The 20,511-nt window shown below is 39.1% G+C and overlaps 1 protein-coding gene across 2 annotated transcripts in view; it reads left to right on the top strand.

Moving 5' to 3' along the window:
- Nucleotides 1–14,523, top strand: part of Poc1b (POC1 centriolar protein B) — an 82,094-nt gene extending 67,571 nt beyond the window's left edge. For both annotated transcript variants that reach the window (XM_048358492.1, XM_048358501.1), the window contains 2 exons: nucleotides 8,485–8,700; nucleotides 12,977–14,523. In XM_048358492.1, coding sequence (XP_048214449.1) covers nucleotides 8,485–8,700; nucleotides 12,977–13,081 — 321 coding nt within the window. In that variant the 3' untranslated portion in view covers nucleotides 13,082–14,523. The remainder of the gene's footprint in view (nucleotides 1–8,484; nucleotides 8,701–12,976) is intronic.
- Nucleotides 14,524–20,511: the final 5,988 nt, after the last annotated feature.

A 20,511-nucleotide genomic window follows, 5' to 3' on the forward strand; every position in this document is an offset into this window, starting at 1 on the left:
GGGGCTTCGTATAAATAAATTTGAAGTGAGATCAGCCAGCATGGTGGTCTAATCCTTGGTGTAGAATAGGCAAAGAAATGGATTTAACCTAGACTGATGTTTTTCTGGGTAAGGACATAAGCAGAAGAAAGGGGTAAACACATGATGGGAATGATGAAGCATCTAAGTATACATGCATAGGGAATGGATAGTGAAAAAGGAGGAAGCTTGATGGACTGGAGGCTCTTTGGGGGTTGATAAATCATCAAACCAGAGGAGTAGGAGAAGTGGTAGCCACCATCGGCACAGAAGATTCAGATGGTCACTGAGTTCACTGAAATACTGACCGACAAGAGAGTTGTCTTGCTGAAGTTAGGAAGTGTTGCTCTATAGTTTGTTTTTTGCCTAAGATCAACCGACAGTGCTGTCAGAAATGGATGGACTAACCTGAGGACAGAAATGAACTGTAGTGTCTCCCAGATGGATTGTCACAAACTACAATACAGAATTCAAGCCTAGTTTCTAAATTACTAGGACTTTCATGATGTTAATCTTGAAGAAGAAAAGTTACACAGTGTCTTTTATAATCACAGTGTACTCTGCATTCTTGTAAGAACATACCTATTTGAATCCATCAAGTCTGACCGGTACAGAAATATTTCTAGGATCAGAAAGTGGTGTGCAGTTTTTTCCTCGAAGCTAAATGTAGTGAGCTGAAAAGGTATTGTTCATTCTTCAGGACAATTTATAGATCTTTTTCTAAACAAAGCAAAAACCTTCATGCTTTAGCTATAAGATTTTGTTGAGAGTTTTGATTTTTCTTCTCCATATTTCTAGCAGACCTGACAAACACCTCTTGGGAGCTATCCACTAGAATATCCAAATAATTTTGTCCTCTTGGAAAAGAAAACAGGTAGTCAGTAAGAGAATTAGTGCTCTCCTGAGAAAATATCCTGAACTTAATAGGCTACAAGTATACAATGTTTCTGATAAATATAATAGCAAGAAAGCTTCCTGTAAATTCTCAAGGGAAAATAATCAGACACCTGTGGCTCACAGCTGTAAACCTAGCTACTCAGAAGGCTGAGATTCAAGGATCTTGGTTTAAAGCTAGCCCATGCAGCAAAGTCTTGACCCTGATTTCCAATTACTCACCAAAAAGCCAGAAATGGAGCTGTGGCTCAAAGTGGTAGAGTGCTGTCCTTGAGCAAAAAAAGTTCAACGACAGCACCCAGACCCTGAGTTCAAGCCTGGCATACAGTGAAAAAAAAAAAAAAAAAGCCAGGGGGGAAGGAATAAATAGCTATTACTTCTTTTGTGAACCCCAGTGTTGCATTTCATGGGGCATTCAGAGTAAAAGAGTCATTTTTGTTACCTTTCATACAATTTTAAAAGAATCATTTATGTATTTATGGTTTGACATATCAAATATATATTTGTGTATATTTGAGACAGGCTCTTGCTATATATAGGCCAAATGACCTAGAACTCTGCAACTCTCTGCTTCAGTTATTGAAGTGTTGGGATTATAGGCATCTACTGCCATATTTGGCCTATCATTTCTTTTGCATGACAATATTTAGAATAGGGACTAGAAACTTCAGTAGTCTCATTTAGGATCCAAGATAATGAAGCTAATCCTTGAGAACAGATACTGTGTTGTATGTACATTAAAGTTTTGTGAGCAGGAGATACTATAGACTTTATTTGCTGAATTTTTCTGTTAGCCTAGAATCTTAAATATCCTTTTAAAAAAAAATTATGGGGCTGGGGATATGGCCTAGTGGCAAGAGCGCTTGCCTCGTATACCTTAGGCCCTGGGTTCAATTCCCCAGCACCACATATACAGAAAATGGCCAGAAGTGGCGCTGTGGCTCAAGTGGCAGAGTGCTAGCCTTGAGCAAAAAGAAACCAGGGACAGTGCTCAGGCACTGAGTCCATGCCCCAGGACTGGCCAAAAAAAAAAAAAAATTATGAGTGTATTGAAACTTCCCCAAGCTATGTGTCTCATTCTTCCCTTGTATCAACAGAATGCAAAGGCAGAATTGGCTGATGGGAATCACTCTCAACACATGGGTTCTAATCTCTTGAGACATAAAGAGATAGGTGGAGTCTGTTGGTTAATGAGAAATGGAAATTTTATAGTTTCCTCAGTTTCCCATTTTTGTTCCTCTCCATTGATAATAATAGGATATGACCTCAAGCAAGAGAATTATTACTTGTTATTATTATTATTAAAACTATATTGGAGGGCTGGGGATATAGCCTAGTGGCAAGAGTGCCTGCCTCGGATACACGAGGCTCTAGGTTCGATTCCCCAGCACCACATATACAGAAAACGGCCAGAAGTGGCGCTGTGGCTCAAGTGGCAGAGTGCTAGCCTTGAGCGGGAAGAAGCCAGGGACAGTGCTCAGGCCCTGAGTCCAAGGCCCAGGACTGGCCAAAAAAAAAAAAAAAACTATATTGGAGTTCTCCTATTGCTTAGATTGTCTTACTCTTACTCCCCCTCCCCCACCCCTCCACTAATTACCTTGACTGAAAGTTTCCAGAGTTCAATGATTAATTTGTTCACTGGATTAGAACCTTTTTCAATGAAGAGCTGGAGTTGACTAGTGATATTTGTAGCCATGTGTGTACTCACTTTTTGTTTATAGGCGGTGACTGTTGTCACAAGAATGAATTCTGCATGTAAGTGGTTACATATTCAAAGGTATGCATGTTTCTGCTAAGGGCCAGACATGATGCTAGCTCAAGGGCAGCCCTGATGAGAAAAGCAGCTGTAGTACAGCTGAACAACTGGAGAAGACAGACTTCAACAACGATGAGATGCACCATAATCAGTAGTGGAGGGAAACATCCGCATACCTTGCTAGCCACAGGAAGTCCAGCTTAGATGACTAGTCAGCAATTAATTTTCTGAAGATAGGGCAATTAAGATGAAGTTTGGAGGCAAGCTAGGCTAGCAAAGGTCTTTGGAGACAAAGCAGAAGCAGTGATGCAAGGAAAGCCTGTCTTTTGGATGTATTAATTATTTTGGGGTGAAGGTAGTTATCATAGACATCTATTGTCTCCTGAGAGTGAGGTGGCTACCTGGGAATGAGGGTGCAGACTGAGATTATGACACTGGATTTCCTGGTGAGACCTCAGTGTTCCCACACTCATCTTTACTCTGATTCATTTCAGTCCTAGCCACCAGCTCAGGAGTTAGGAACCCATGTGGGTAAGTGCTATATGTTATTTTCCCAGTTCTCATAGAGGAGAGCATGAATAGGGAGTAGGTCATAGATGCTTCTGAATACAGCTAATGAGTAGCATTATTCATCCCTTTTCCTGACTTGTTCTTTCATCTGTGATTGCCAGGAGGCTTTTTTTCTGGACATTTTCAAGATGATGTTAGTTTTGTCATATGGAGATGAGTAATCCAAAGTGGTGGCAATGGATGGACTGTGGATTGTTGGAAGGTGTGGAACTTGTGGGCACTTCATTCTCTACGCAGTCCTTCTGTCTAGCTATTTTACCTTCATGCTCTGACATTAGCAGATACATCCCAACAGTAGGAGATTCAGGGGTAAAAGCATAGCACCTTAAAGACTACTATGTGTTTTTTTTTCCCAAGATAAATGTCACTTACTAAACAATTAAAAAGTATGTAACAGGGGCTGGGAATATGGCCTAGTGGCAAGAGTGCTTGCCTCGTATACATGAAGCCCTCAGTTCGATTCCCCAGCACCACATATACAGAAAATGGCCAGAAGTGGCATTGCTGCTCAAGTGGCAGAGTGCTAGCCTTGAGCAAAAAGAAGCCAGGGACAGTGCTTAGGCCCTGAGTCCAAGGCCCAGGACTGGCAAAAAAAAAAAAAAAAGTATATAACAAAACATATAAATCTCTGTGAGAGGTGGCTGAGGGTGTAGCATGAGGCCCTGGGTTCAACAGTTAGAACTGCAATAATAAATTAATAATAATAAATCATGGGAAGAGAAGTGGTTAAGTTTCCATGTGACTACAAGCTCCAGAATGTGAGCTGCAGGAGGACATGTGCTATCCAGTGCCCCACTTCTGGGGCCTCATCACGTAGAGCTCCTGGCCAGAGTATTCTTCATTGACTGAAGAATAGTGATTTTATGCCAGGGATGTAGCTCAATGTGAGAGCACTTGCCTAGCCTGCCTGAAGCCTTTGCTGAACCTACCACCAAATAAATAATGATGAAGAAGAGGAGGAACGTGGCTTAGTGGCAGAGTGCTTGCATAGCATGCATGAAGCCCTGGGTTCAATTCCTCAGTACCATATAAACAGAAAAAGCTGCAAGTGGTTCAAGTGGTAGAGTGCTAGCCTTGAGCAAAATAAGCTCAGGGACAGTGCCCTGGCCCTGAGTTCAAGCCCTTGGGCTGGCAAAAAAAAAAAAGAAGGAAGAGGAGGAGACCAAAATAGTGGATTTTTAGTTTGCTTTTGTTATTTTAGGCAAAGAATAAATTACTAAGAATGTAACAGAAGGAAATTTAGAAGTTTTCATCTTCCTAAAACACACTTGGGAAGATGAGAGAAAATGGTGGTTTTAATTCCAAAGTTTGAGAACGTTGTGTACTTCTGCCTGTCAGATTTGTAATTTGTTGTTTTGTGTATCTCTCCTACCTTTGTGACCTTGGACAAGCTAACCTTTGTTACTTGTAAAATGTGAGAAATAATTTGGTGGTCAAAAGGATTTTTTTCATTCAGGGCTGCTAGGAGGCAGAGAAACTCATGGCATGCAGGCATGATTTATCATGAGTTACATCAGTTGCTCTATGGACAGCACTTGAAACAATTCAAAGCACACAGTAAGTTTACTAGGTGCTAAGTGTTGGAAAAGGTGTCTTCTCTTTGTTTGAAGTAACCTCAGTCAATTCCTGTAACCTAAGTGGAAATCATAAGTTTTAAATTGATGAAGATTTACAAAGAAATCCATTTGAGTTTTTTTTTTACTTTCATAAGTTTATTTTTTGATGATATCATTTGCATGATATAAAAATTCACTCTTTTAAAGTATATAATTCACTGGTTTTTACTACATTCATGAACTTGTACTATCATTACTATTATGTACTTTTTCACTATTCTATCACTCCAAAGGGAATTTGAGGACCTTTTGATCCCCTCCATACTCATTCACAGTCTCTCCCCATTTTCTCTTTCATTCAGCCCCTGACAACCATATAATCTTACAGTATACCATCATTTATTACACTGTAATCCTATAACATATTTACATCTTATAATATACCATCTTTTATTTACCATCATATAGCAATAATATACCATTCTTCAATATACCATCATATATTTCGACTTTTACATGAAATTGTATACTATTTTGCCTTTTATGTCTAGCTTCTTTAATGCAGCATTTTCAAGGTTCATGCCAGTTGTGACATGTATAAGAAGTCCAATCTTAATAGCAAATAGCTATCCATAGTCAGGATATGTCACTTGATAGAACATTCATAACATGCAAGCATTTGGATTTTCTCCCTCTTCTTGGATATTGTGGCCTATGCTTCTATGAACATTCATACACAAATTTTGTGCAGATATGTTTTCACTTCTTGTGGGTTTATTCCTAGGAATGGAATTGCCAGTCTCATGGTGGTTCTATGGTTAACATTTAGAGGAACTACACACTGTTCCCCACCAGCAATGCATGGGAGTTCTGATTTTTCTGCAACCTGGTTAACACTTCTTATTATCTGTCTTTTCTTTTTTATGTATCCTAGTATGTAATGAAGCAATATTTTATTGTATATTTTATTCATATTTCCTAAATGGCTAATGATGTTGAACATATTCTTGTTTATTGACCATTTGTATATCTTTCTAGAAATGCTATTCAAATCTTTCATCTATTTTTTATTATTATCTTCAAACAGTTGTTGGAAGGAGGTTTCATTTAACATATATGTATATGTATATATATGCATATATAGTATATTGGTTAGCACCTTTACTCGTTTTCAATTAGACTATCTTTTTATCATTTAGTTGTAAGAATTCATGTCTGCATACATTTCTTATCAAATGTATGATTAGCAAATATTTTATCCCAGTCTATGGATTGCCTTTTTTTCAGCTTTCTTGGTGATATCTTTTTAGTTGCATGAATATATTTAATTTTGAAAAAAATCTAATTGATTTCTTTGTTTTGTTATGTGTATGTTTGGTATTGTATATAAGTGGCATTTGTCTAGTCAAGGTCAGGAAAATCTACTCCTTCGTTTTCTTCTTGAAGTTTCTAGATTAAGTTCCTTCATTTAAGCTATTTTGAATTAATTTTGTAAAAGATGTGAGGTAGGATCTCAAGAACATTTTTTCAAGCGTATCTAGTTTTCCCGGCACCATTTGTTAGTAAGAATATTCTTTTGTGATTAAATTGACTTGGCAAACATGTCAGAAATTAACTGACCATAAATAAATGTGTTTCTTTCTGGCTTCCCAGTTATGTTCTGGTGAGCTATATGTATATTCCTATGCTAGTGTCACACTGTGTTTGTTGTTTTTTTTTTTGTTTTTTTTGTCTTTGTGGTGCTGGGAGATTGAGCCCAGGACCTGACACATGTTAGACAAGTTCTTTACCATTGAGAAACACCGCCACTCATATTGTCTTATTGTAACTTGGTAGTGAGCTTTCTAATTTGGAAGTATGAATCCATCCTATTCCTTCCTCTTTCAATGGCCTTTTATTATTTTATTTTTATTTGTTTGTTTGTTTTTGCCAGTCCTGGTGCTTGGACTCAGGGCCTGAGCACTGTCCCGGACTTCTTTTTGCTCAAGGCTAGCACTCTGCCACTTGAGCCCCAGCGCCACTTCTGGCCTTTTCTGTGTATGTGGTGCTGGGGAGTTGAACCCAGGGCTTCATGTATACAAGGCAAGCACTCTTGCCACTAGGCCATATTCCCAGCCCCTCAATGGTATTTTAGTCTAACATTTATGCTCATATTGTTCATTGCCATTGGTTGGAGGTTTTATCAGTTTTTATTCAATTATAATATAGAACCTAAAAAATTAGCATTTTTAAAATATTTTACCACTTTTAAGTATACAACCAATGGCTCCAAATATATTCACAAAATTCACAGTGTTGTGTAACTATCACCCCTGTTTGTTTCCAAAATCTTTTGATCATTGCAAACAGAAACTTTGTACCCATTAAGCAATAACTTGCTGTTTTACTTCCTCCCAGCTCCTACTAACCTTCACCCTCTTTTTCATCTCTGAGTTTACATATCCCTGGTACCTCATGTAAGTGGGATCATGCAATGTTTGCACTTTTTATTTCTGGTGTATCTCACTTAGCACAGAGTTTTCAAGGTTTATCAGATAATATACTAAATATAATAATACTAAAATTCCCCTCACTTTTATCCCTGAGTTACATTCATCATAAATTTGTACCAGATTTTCTTTACATATTTATCTGTTTTTACCCTTCGGCCATTTGAGTCAGATTGCTTTGAATATCTGTGTTTGAGTCTCTGCTTCTATACATAGAGATAAAACTGCAGGCCTTGTAGTTCTATGATTGTTTTGAGGGATGACCTGCTGGTTTTCATGGCAGCGGAACGTTTCACCCTTACCCAGCAATGCACAAACTGTTCAAACTTCTCTGCATCTTCACCAACATTTGTTACTTTTTTTTTTTTTTAACATAATAGTCATACTAGGAGTGAGCTGGGAATGTGGCTTAGTGTCAGAGTGCTTGCCTAGCATGCATGAAGCCTTGGGTTCAATTCCTTGGTACCACATAAACAAAAAGCTGGACGTGACACTGTGGCTCAAGTGGTAGAGTGTTAGCCTTGAGCAAAAGATGCTCAGGGTCAATGCCCAGACCAGGGTTCAAGCCCTGGGACTGGCCAAAAAAACAAAAACAAACAAACAAAAAAGTCATACTAAGAGATATAAATTTCTTTTTATTTGAAAATTAAACAGCCAATCTCTTAGACATGCTGAGAGTAATTCATTGAAAAGAAACTCAAGGAAAATGGTGAATTTTCTTGATTCATTGTTAGCTTTGTTTCTTTATAACTGGGAACATCCATAAATTATTATAGTTGATAAATAATTAAATGATTGTCTGAATTTTTGTTTTGGCAACTCAGGGCCTTCAACTTACTAGGTGCTGAACCATACCTCCTGCCTGTTTTTGCCTTAGTTATTTTTCAAGTAGAATCCTACACTTTCTCCCAAGGCTGGCATAAATTGCCATCCTCTCCCTATGCCTCCCACATGGCTGAGATTACAGGCAGGCACCATCGTATCTGGATTCCTTTGTTTAGATGAGGTCTCACTTAACTTTTTTCTCAGGCTGGCATCAAACCATAATCCCTCCATCTCTGCCCCTCTGAGTAGCTCACATTATAGCCATGTATCTTCATGCCCCCCCCCATAAGTCTAGAATGTTTAAAACTTTTAAAAATACATATCATTTTAAATTTTGGGATATCTAACTCTCCCTGTCTTTTCTATGATTTTAAAGACAACAGACACCGTTGATAGAACTCAGCCAGACAAGAATGAAGATATCAGTGGGTATTTCATGAACCCATCCTTGGTACAACCAGGATGTTCACCAGCTGTGAGAAAGAAAACAGAAGATGTGAGCGACCTGCTCTCTGAGAATCAAAGAAGTGTACCACTTGCTGTGACCGATGCACTAGAGCATATTATGGAACAGCTCCACGTCTTGACACAGGTGAGTTGGCATGCTTGGTCTTGGGAAGATATGAAAAATTTTGTTCCAGTAGGCTACAAAACTAATGGAGCATGAGGAAATTTTTTTTTATTGGCAAGGTATCCTGGGCTAGCTGCTCCAAGCCATATCTCATGGAGAAGCTTGGAGAGAGAAAGAAAGGGGCAGAGGAGGGAGAGAGGGAAAAAATGTGTGTGCACGTGCACACACACGCACGCACACACACACACACACAGAGCTTTCTCTGGAAAAAACAACAATGGTACGCCATGCCACAAAGGTATTTGGTTTTAAGCAGTAATGGTTTGCCCTTAGAATTTGTGATACTCTGAATATTAATATTATGCCACTCATAAAGTAATATTTAAAACCTCAAGAAAAATGTATTCTAAGTAAACATTTTGGTTATTATGAACTATTGCCAATATGCACTTGTTTTACTCTGAAAATATTGAGTGTCCAATATATAACTTCTCTCTTTCCAAAGTTTCATGCATTGGTGGTAGTCCTCCAGTAGTAAGGGCTTTGCATTCCCATTTTAGAATCTTCACCAGTCTTGTGAGGCAATTTACCTTTGCAGAGAAGGGAAACAGTGGATTGTAAATAACATACCCAAAGCCTTCCAGTTCTTAGTCACTGAGGTATGGTATTGTAAGGAAAGGTGTACATTGAAATGATGCACCAATTCTCTTCAGCTCTGTTAGTTTAGTGTTTTCTTTAGAGAAGTCTTCTGTTAAGTTCTTTGATATGTATAATATCTGTACCATCCACCATGTACAATATTTGTTAGAGCACACAAATTATATAGTTATATAGAACAAAGAACTAAAGTATGAACTAAACAGATATCGATTACTTGTCTAGAAAAAAAAATTTCAAGATAAAATAGCTCCTGTATAGAAATATCCTCACTCAGTTCTCAGTACTATCTGTGTTATATCACTGGGGTCACCTGAATGTATTCACAAGAGAGCCTTATTTCCACTGGTCTGGGATAAGATACTGGTGTCAGTCATATAAGCACATCCTGTAATTCTGTTTTATAGCCAATGTTTGGAGTCACTATTTTTTTTTTGTCAGTTGTGGGGCTTGAACTGTCTCTGAACCTTTTTGTGCTGAAGGCTAGTGCTCTACCACTTGAGCCACAGTGCCACTTCTGGTTTTTGAGTGGTTAATTGAAGAGTCTCATGGGGACTTTTCTGCCCAAACTGGCTTCAAACTGCAATATCATCAGATCTCAGCATCCTGAGTAGCTAGGATACAGGCATGAGCCACCAGTGTCTGGTTAGAACCACTAATTTAATACATATTTGTATCCTGTTGATAACCTCCCAAGGCCTTTGGAGTTTTAAGAAGCATGTCCATGATTGTAGTCAACAGACTGTGGGAAAGAGCCATGTGAGAACTTGGAATGTATGACTTGCTCCATGAACGTATTAAAATCACCCATTACCACTTTGTAATATTGTGCCAGAGAGACTTTCTCCATTTTTTACCAGATGTTTCTTTCCTTTAAAGATGGTAAGGTGGTATGGTACACAGCTGTAATATCAGAGAGGCTGGGACTAGAGGATCATGAGTTCATGGCCAGCTTGTGCTATATAATGATACTTTGTCCAAAAAAAAAGAGGAGGATGAAGAGAAAGAAGATGATGAAGGAGGAGGAGGGGAGGAGTTATTAGTTTCAAGTCAAAAAATCAGTTTTAGCTGGCTTGTTTTCTAGATTGCCATGACTTTACCTAAGCCTTTACCTGTCAGTGCCAGTCCTCATTAGAATCTCTCACATACAACCTTCCCATTCGCAGCTGCTTCAGCTTCATGACCCATTGCTTCCTTCACCTGATTCAGGTTAAGTGAAAAACTTTCAGCTTTGTGAAATCTATTATTTAAAACAAATTTAATTTTGGACAGGCTTGTCTATAAGAGAGGTTAAGGCAGACCTAGCACACATGTAAAAGGGGAACAGAGAGTCTGCAGGCAAGTTGCAGGCAAAATTACAAGTGACTGCACGTCACCTAAGTTTCAGAGAGTTTAACTGTCTGTAGGCACTGCAATCAGAACTAAATTAAAATTGAATAACATTTATTAGCTGGTGGATAAGCAGAGTCAAACCGTGTCAAACAATTTTATCATGAGTAATGTGGTAGTATGTTGTATCTGGCAAGTGGTTTGGCACATTTTAGGCACTCAAGAAATGGTTTAAAAAAAGTCTTATGGGGCTGGGGATATGGCCTAGTGGCAAGAGTGCCTGCCTCGGATACACGAGGCCCTAGGTTCGATTCCCCAGCACCACATATACAGAAAACGGCCAGAAGTGGCGCTGTGGCTCAAGTTGCAGAGTGCTAGCCTTGAGCAGGAAGAAGCCAGGGACAGTGCTCAGGCCCTGAGTCCAAGGCCCAGGACTGGCAAAAAAAAAAAAAGTCTTATGATCTTAATTGTCAATTTTAATTAGTCATGATCTACTTTGTGAATATAAAAGCAAGAGCTTTTGAGTGATGACTAACAGTCTACCTTCCAAGTATGATGGAAAAAATCACTTTATTTTCTTGTAGGTTGTTGACTAAAGTAACCAAGCATTTATCTTGCCTTTCCTGTATGAATTCTGCCATTGGATAGCCAAGAGGAAATGTTGAAACTTTCTCTTATTTATAAACTATCCCAACGTATAAAATTTCTCATGACAGAATTAGAAAATCGTCATTTGCGTTTCCCGAGAATGAATAATCCAGGCATTGAATCATCACCAAAACATTGCTAAAAGAGAAACAACTGAACTTAACTGTGTGCCCACTAATGAAAGCACAGACCACTATCACCTACAGTCTTATCCTGATCCTGCAGTATGTGCAGAGACTGAAGGAACAGACTAAGCTGCACCTGAGTGTGCAACCCCTGAGGTCCAGGTCACTGGAAACTTCACAGGTCAGCTGACCTGAGCTGCCAACAAATACACTGTCAAAAGAAGACAGGGAAAGGTGGCACCTGTAAATCACAAGGAACATAACAGTTCTTGAGAATGAGAAAGTATATTTTCTTTGGATTTACATTTGAGAAAACCATAAGGAAATATTTTAAAAGTGATGGTAAAAGTCAGGATATTGGCTGTTGTGGAAGGAGGGCAGGGGAAGTAGCAGGAGAAGATATGTGGAAGGAGCTCCCTGTGCTGGCAGAGTTTTAGTTATTGCCTCATAGCTATTAGGATATTTTTCTTAGGAGAATTCATTAAGTCATGTGTGACTTCCTGATGTATATTTTATTTTATAACAAGTATTTTTTAAAAGATGTAAAAGAAGCCAGTAGCTCATACTTGTAATCATATCTACTCAAGAGACTACAGTTTGAGGATCACAGTTCAAAGCCAGTCCAGACAGGAATGTTTGTGAAACTTATCTCCAGCTAACCAACAAAAAAATCCTGGAAGCAGAGCTGTAGCTTAAGTGGTAGAGTGCCAGCCTTAAGCAAAAAGGCTTTAAAGGGATAGTGCCTAGTTCTCGAATTCCAGCCCAGTACCAGCACACAAACACACACACACATAGATACACACACACACACACACACACGTAAAGTACTGAAAGGAAAGAATATCACACAAAATTAGATTTCCCAAATTTAATGCATGTATTTTTGATGACAGTATAAAATCACATCCTGAAGAGGAGTTAGCATGGGCAAGAACCCCTGGGTGTAGCAGCCTAGAACCAGCATCAGCACTGAGTGCATTTTTGCTCTTGTCAGCCTGTGAGTGCTGCTGGCCTCTTCTAGGCAAGGGTACCTGTGGTGATCATTATGGTCTCTTCAAAGTACTGTAACACTGCGTCACTGTGGGGTGCTGAAGGGATGCTTCCCCATGGATTCAGTTGCAACTAATGACCAGGGATGACATCTCTTAACACCTGAGCCAGGCCTGTGGAAGGGCAACCTTCCTTGCCCAACCTCTGCTCTCTGTGAACTACTGTGTAGCCTGTGGTACTGCTTACAGTACTTTATATGGTCTCTTTCCTGTGTGGCTTCTGCGGGTCAGATGGAAGCATTGTCTACAGAGGCCAGATCTATATTCCCTTTTCCTCACCTGTATCAGTCTTATTCATTTCCTCAAACTGCTTGATAGTAGTGCTTGTCCCTTGGTAGGACCCAGCAGCAACACAAGTTCTGGGGCCCATTTTCTTAAACAGAAGATTGGCATCCCAGTTCTACAAAGGATCGCTCAAGCATGCTCCCATCTTTTTCATCCTAATCCAGAAGTTACCAGCCATTGACTATTTTGTCCTCCTATTTGCAGACTGTTTCAATTTTGGAGCAGCGGCTGACTTTGACAGAGGATAAGCTGAAAGACTGCCTTGAAAATCAGCAAAAGATTTTCATTGCCATCCGCCAGAAAAGTTGACTAGGGAAGTGTGAACAGAAGCATGAGAAATGAGCACGTGTATGTACTCAGGAAGGTAGCCCCAGATGCTCCACGCCATACCCCATGCGCCACTTCCCATGACATTTCTTCAGAGGGTGAGCAACAGAACAAAAGACAGAAAAGGCCTATTTAAGGACCAATTTAAACACACAAATCAGTGTCAAGGACTAATTTACATCACTCCCAGCTATGATTGCAGTAATAAAGTGGAAAAGCACTCAAGCAATTCTGCATTCCCACCCCCCACCCCCATATCATTTTATATAAATGTCATTTTTCCATTCATACTCCAAATCCTGTCAGGAAAGTAACCAAATCTCTGGATTTTACTGCTAAAGTATTTGAGATTGATCATGTTCAGGAAATCCCTTAAAGTAATTAATTTGTTTCTTTAACAACACACTGTACAGTGAAATGATTCAAGTTTGAAACAGCATTCAGAAGTGGAGAATGAGCTATTGATCTGGCTCATGTTTCTTTCAAACAACAAAAAAGGTATTCTCTTATTAAGGCCTTAAGAAGATAATGAATAAAAATACCAACAGTCTAGAACTTCCACATCAAGAATATACCTGATTAGCAACAGGATATATGTAAGGTGAGGCACTGGGTTTTTATTTGATTTCTGGTGTGCATTCTTTATTTTTTGACTGACCCAAAGGGAAATTGTGAGTTAAAAGCACTTGAAGCACATGTGTAGTTCCTATCACAGATTAGTGGAATGATCTGGGTTGTACTGTACCTGCAGTCACAGTTCGCAGAGATTATGTTAGTTTGATTTCAGCATGCTAAAAAGCCAGAATGATATAACAGATCTGTTTAAAAATATGCACATGTATATACACATGCTTCAGAAATGCCTTTGTTTAGGGTTTTTGGCAGCTGAAAAAAATAAGTTGTTTTTTTTTAATTTTTGAAAAGCGTCATTTACATCATTGTCTTTCTGGGTTTTTAATGAATTGTGACTTGAAACAAAATGAAAATGAGCCAGACTTCCTAAAAGATCGTGGTTACAGATTAAGAATTTTATTTTATCCTAAACAAAATGGAGAATAAAGTTTAATTTTTTTAAAGCAGGCAAATTAATTACAGCTTGCTTTTCTAGAAGCCTAAATCAAGAACAAAGGTGGGAGATGGGAGAACACATTTATACTCTGTATAGATAATGTGAGGACAATACTATCTATGATTTAAAAACTAAAAAGGTAAGGTCCTATTTATGTGAGAATCTATACTCCGAAATTTTTTCAAAGCCATTTCAATTGCTGCCATGAGTTAGTTTTATTTTTTTTAACATCTCCTTGTGTGTTGTAAGTGCCTTTTATATTGTGTTCTTCTAAACATTCTCAAGAGCTTACAAAGACTACATGGTATTATATTTTTATAACTTCATTGAAAAGACTAAATAAGAAATGAAATGTCATGCCAGTTTTTGTTTATAATTTTTTTATGCTTCAAACAATAAAGATACTTTTCCTTTAAAAAAAAAAGTCTGTTTTTATTTTCATGCTTAAAACCTGGAAATACTAAACTTCTTATCATCCAGCTCTGGCTGAGTACAGAACAATCTCCTGGAGAGCTTGTCCAAACAGTTTCCTGGGCCTTATCTCCAGAGTTTATGACTCACAGGGTTGGGAGGGGCCCATGACTTGTGTCTCTCATAAGTAAGTTACTGGGTACAGTGATGCCATTGGCCTGAGGCCCACACTCGAGGTTTCATTGATGTAGCTTAAGCTCAGTCTTACAACACAATGTTGCCACATTATTTTTACAGACCTGGCAGAACTTTATAAGTGATATATGATAACAATATAAACTTTAAAACTTTTTCTGGAGGATCATTTTAAAATTCCCCTTCTTCCCCTCTACCCCTGAACAGATCCTAGCCTCCCACCCCTACCTGGAATATCTCCTCTTCAAAGTCCAGTAAATCTCTAAATATGTCCATAATCTGTTCTGCCACACTTTCCCCCAAGTACCACCATCAAGAGCAGCAATTTTCCTACTCTAACTTTAATAAAATGGCAATCTTCCATTGGTGGAGCTGAAGTCTTGGTTTTCTCCTTGGCTCCCTTCTTTCAGACCTTATTCTTCAGTTCATCAGCAAATCTGAAGAATTATGAAACTCAGCTCCCCATCTTCATCATGGCCCAAGCCATCATCTCTTTTCTGGATGACTGTAGGTCCTTCCTAACTGTTCTTCCTGCTATCACCTATAAATGTTAGGCCTAGTGGTTCTTGAAAACCTGGGTTAAAATAGGTGGCTCAACCAGATAGGGTGGTATACGCTTGTAATCAAAGCACTGTGGAGACTGAATGATCAAAAGTTTGATGCCAGCCCAGGTCACATAGGGAGACCCTGTCTCAGATAAAACAAACAGCATCAAGAAAGCAAGTTCCCATCTCAAAAGGAAATGTTCAAATCTTCAGATAATCTGTCTTCTGCTATTAACCTCCTCTTAGCTCTTCTGTGAGTTACATTCTCTCTCTCTCTCTCTCTCTCTCTCTCTCTCTCTCTTTTGCCAGTCCTGGGGCTTGAACTCAAGGCCTAAGCACTGTCCTTGGAGCCACAGTGCCTCTTCTGGTTTTTTCTATATATGTGGTGCTGAGGAATCGAACCCAGAGGCAAGCACTCTACGGCTAAGCGATATTTCTAGCGCCCCTCCCCCCGACCCCAGCTACTCTCACTCTCTACCCTCTGGATTCCTTGATTTCCTCAGCCTGGAACTCTGCCCTAAGGCATCCATTACAGCATTCAGCCTCTGTTCACTGTCTTCCTAATTGCCTTTGTTTACCTGTTAACCAGACCTCTTGTCCAGTCTGGCATTTCTCCCACCAAAGGTGGTTTTCTCCCATGTACTCATTATCATCCGACCTACAGAATGGTTCCTGCACACATGCTCATCTGAGGAGCAAGATCTCAGGGCATCTTCATTGGGCCATTGATAGAGCTCGAGCTGATGACAGTGTCCAGTTTTGAGGAAACATATAACATAGGTCTTATAAAATATGAAAACAACTACTAAGCTGCAGCTGTATTCTTCTACCCTGACAGTGTCTTCTCAACCTAATTCAATTCCTCAGCAGCTCATTAATCTTCAGGTACAATCTTGGATATTATCACTTTCTCCTTCAACTCTACTATTCTGTCTCAGCCTCCCAAATGCTAGAATTACAGGCATCCTTCACCATGAATAGCTATCATTTTTAATTGACAGATATCAATTATACTTATTTATGGCAGGCAGTGTGATTACTCAACACATGTGTATTATGTGTCAATATTCAAATTAGGGTTGTTACTGTTTCCAGCACCTTAAACTTAGTTTTTATTTCTTTGGGCAGACAGCAATGAGTTCAAGAATCAGGCCTTACCAAACCACAAGAGATCTGGGCTTCACCAGCAAGTACAAGCTCATGGGTTATCTTTTATAAGGTGTTTGAGGAAGCAAGACAAATATTTGACTAGTTAATGTGAAAAAGGAAGTCATAAACTCTCAGACGTAGAGGTTATAGAAGGTGGCTTCAGATTGGTGAAACTCGAGTTTGGTCCTCCTCCAATGTGACTTTACTCTGAGGTTTTCTTCTTAGTTCTTTACAGAAAAGTGTAGCTAACTAGAACTGTTTCAGTCTAATTATTTTTAACATCATAGTGCAAGTCACATCTCATTTGCAAATCGCCTATTTCCTATTCTAATCTTGAAGGCTAATATTTCAAATGGTACAAAAGATTGTTTAGGTGAAGCACACCGATAGTCCCAGCACTAAGAAGATTCAGACAGAAAGATTGAAAGTTCAAGTCCAGCCTGGGCTCTAAAGCTAGTCCCCGCCTCAAAAAAAGAACAACAACAAAAAAGATGACTTGTTCAGGAAGTTCATTTAATCAACTTGGGTGAGATAGATAGAAAAACAATGGCAGGAAAGACTTTTTCCAATAATAATTGTCTATAGAGTACATATTTTTAAACTGCAATTTGATGTGCTTTACCTTTCTAATTACTTGTGATTGTTTACATTATAATGTCTCTTGATTTTACTAAGGATTTTAAATTTTATGATAAATTTGAACCATTTGCTATGGGATGAACCCAAATGCAGCCACTGAATAGTTTTGCTTGGCACAAAGTTATTTATTTATTTATTTTGCCAGTTCTGGGGCTTGAACTCAGGGCCTGGGCACTCACTGTCCCTGGCTTCTTTTACTCAAGGCTAGCACTCTACTACTTGAGCCACAGCGCCACTTCTGGCTTTTTCTGTATATGTGGTGCTGAGGAATCGAACTCAGGGCTTCATGCATGCTAGGCAAGCACTCTACCACTGGGCCACATTACCAGCCCACAAAATTATTTTTAATTTATCAGTGTTACCTACTGATATTTTTAACCTACTGATTGGATTTTAGATCACAATTCAGACTCTAGCTTGTGTTTCCAGAGGAGAAGTTCTGTAAATACTGGGCCTGCCCTTTTCATAGCAGCAGTGAACTAGCGCTGCAAGAGGAAATGACTTTGATAGGGCAGGCCTACCCCACTGCTGTTTGTCATCACTGCTCCTACATTACCTATCTGACCCTTTGGATATGCAAGTCTCCTACCTGGTGCCTAAGACTTTCACCATCTGTCCCCACTCCCTACCTTTCTGTGGTTATTTCTTATCTGACTACATCTACCTTTCTGACGTCTTCTCTTGCTCCATGTCTTGGTACCTTATTCTTAGCCCTGAACTTTTCACCCTTACTGGAATGGAACACACCATTTCTTTCCAGCTCCGCTTCCACGTAGCCTGCTCTTACCATACCTATCTCTTCACTGGTCGGAAAGCCTCACCTTTCAGAAACTAGCTGGTGTGTTACCTCAGATTTTTCTCTTGTTCTTCCAGAGCATTTGTGTGAGTCTTCACAACAGCATAGACTGCAATGCAATTGAACTCGGCTTCCTCCATTCTGACTGGACTTCTAAGGAAAAGTACTATGACCATTAGAATATTTACTTGCACATTGCCCAGTTCATAGCGGGAACACAAGGCCACATTGAGTAAAGCAGCATTTTCAGATTCAGATGGTTTTGTTGTTTTAATAACGTGCTTCACCTAGAGGTACAAACAGTTAAAACCACAGTGAGTAGACAAAGAGATAAGTAGGTAAACATTTCCATGTGGAATGATTGGAGCTGTTAAATTAAGTAGCTGTTAAAATGACCTGCTGCTATTCCTTGTCTCTCAGTAGTCACCTGTGTTGTGTTTGAGGGCAGAAAGACTTAGGTACAGATTCTACCTGTGCATTACCTAGTAGTGTTAGCTTTAAGGGTGATACTCAGGATGTCCGTATTCATTAACTAAAGGGAATAATAATCATGTGAGTTGTTTGCAAAGTAACCAGCACAGTAGCTACCACAGAGTGAGCAATAATTGCAATGGCAATAGCTGTTACTACTGTTGATTTACCATTTTATTTCTCTGGACTGCATTTCCAAGTAATTATTATTTCAATCATAACCAGAAGGAAATCAGAACTTAATACTAAAGTGGAGACTAATTAATACTTAATCCAAAATTAATGTTACATTTCTAAGAATTCCACAAAAAGGAGTCATTGTATAAGAGAAATTATCTTTCATAAGCAGAAAACCTCAGGGTGCAGCCATTGAGCAACTACTGAGGAATTTAGCCCGAGAAATAGCAATGCCATAATTATCCTGAAATAAAGAGGTCAGGAAAACACGGGAAGTGGGGGAGGGAATTGGAATGTGAGTCAATTAAGTGTCATTAAGAACAAGATTTGCCTGAAACCCATCCTTTCTGGGTTCTTTTACCACTTAGAGATGCAGTGTTGTTTGCTTTTGGTCTTTTCTTGAAAGACAAGACCATTCAGGTACTCACCTTTTTGTCCAGGTGTGGAGTACATACATCTCCAAGATGAATTTGATGCTTCTAAAGCTAAGTCATCTATCTGCCTATGGACAGGAATATTTGGTGACTGAGAGAAAAAGATAATTGTACTATTTGGAGGTTATTCACAAAGAAGTATAATGAAATCATGAGAAATTTTAATAATAACAAGTGTGTTTATTATGGAATTTTAAGTGAGATGATACCACAGATATACTATCTGCTATGTTTTTTTTTTTCCTAATGGCTTAGAATTCACTGGCAAGTCACGAGGTTTTAGATTCATGCGCCAAAGGATTTGTGAATGATCATTGACTCTAGGAACACAGCATAATTGCCAGGTTGTCCTCCATATGTCCCAACTGTGACTCAGCCAGGTAACACAGTTGCAAGCAGGCTTACTAGGAAAATAAGTTAGTAGCTTGACAAGAGGTTAATGACTCCAGGAGAGAGGAAAAGAGGGATTTAATACACGTTTACCCAAAATTGCTTAGACAATACTTATGCAAACAGGTCTGGGAATATGGGTTAGTGGTAAAATGTTTGCCTTGTATGCATGAAGCCCCAGGTTCGAGTCCTCAGCACCACATAAGCAGAAAAAGCCAGAAGTAGGTTGTAGCTCAACTGGTAGAGTATATATATGTTGCTGAGGAATGGAACCCAGGCTTTATGTATACGAGGCAAGGACTCTACTACTAGGCCATATTCCCAGCCCATTATTTAGGTTATCACCGAAGTTTTTTTTTTTTTTTTGCCAGTCCTGGGCCTTGGACTCAGGGCCTGATCACTGTCCCTGGCTTCTTCCCGCTCAAGGCTAGCACTCTGACACTTGAGCCACAGCGCCGCTTCTGGCCGTTTTCTGTATATGTGGTGCTGGGGAATCGAACCTAGGGCCTCGTGTATCCGAGGCAGGCACTCTTGCCACTAGGCCATATCCCCAGCCCCATCACCGAAGATTTTTGAAGTATTATACTGACAAACCAAATTTGTAAATTTGAGAAACACGTCTAATAGTAATTTGCTTTCTGTTGTCATTTATTTTTGTTTGTGGCTTTTGAATAGTATCAAAATATGTTGCTTTTATCTTGTCTTACTTTGATAGGAAATTGTTCTGTCAGGCTGGCATTCGCTTAGTTTCTTTGACACATATTCTTATCCTTTACATCATTCTTAGTCCTTCTGCAGACTTTGGCTTGCAATAAAAAGTAGAGGAAATTTTAGAGTGCCATTATGCATATCTTGAAAACTCAGAAGCCTCATGTAAGCAGGAAACTGCTCTCATTTAATTCATTGTACAGTGATGCCTAAGATCTATCATTAAGAAAATTAGGAATTTTGATTCATGAGGCCGTAGTACAGCCCTCCTTAAAGTATGACATTCGCTGAGTATGGTTGTGCACAACTATAATGTCATTACTCAAGAGACTGAGGCAGGATGCTCTCAAGTTTAAGGACTCTTGCATCTATAACAAGATCCAGTCTCAAGAAAGAAGGAAGAGGAGGAGGAGGAGGGAGAAAGGGGG

This window comes from Perognathus longimembris, chromosome 1, assembly GCF_023159225.1.
Source record: "Perognathus longimembris pacificus isolate PPM17 chromosome 1, ASM2315922v1, whole genome shotgun sequence".
Classification (NCBI taxonomy): domain Eukaryota; kingdom Metazoa; phylum Chordata; class Mammalia; order Rodentia; family Heteromyidae; genus Perognathus; species Perognathus longimembris.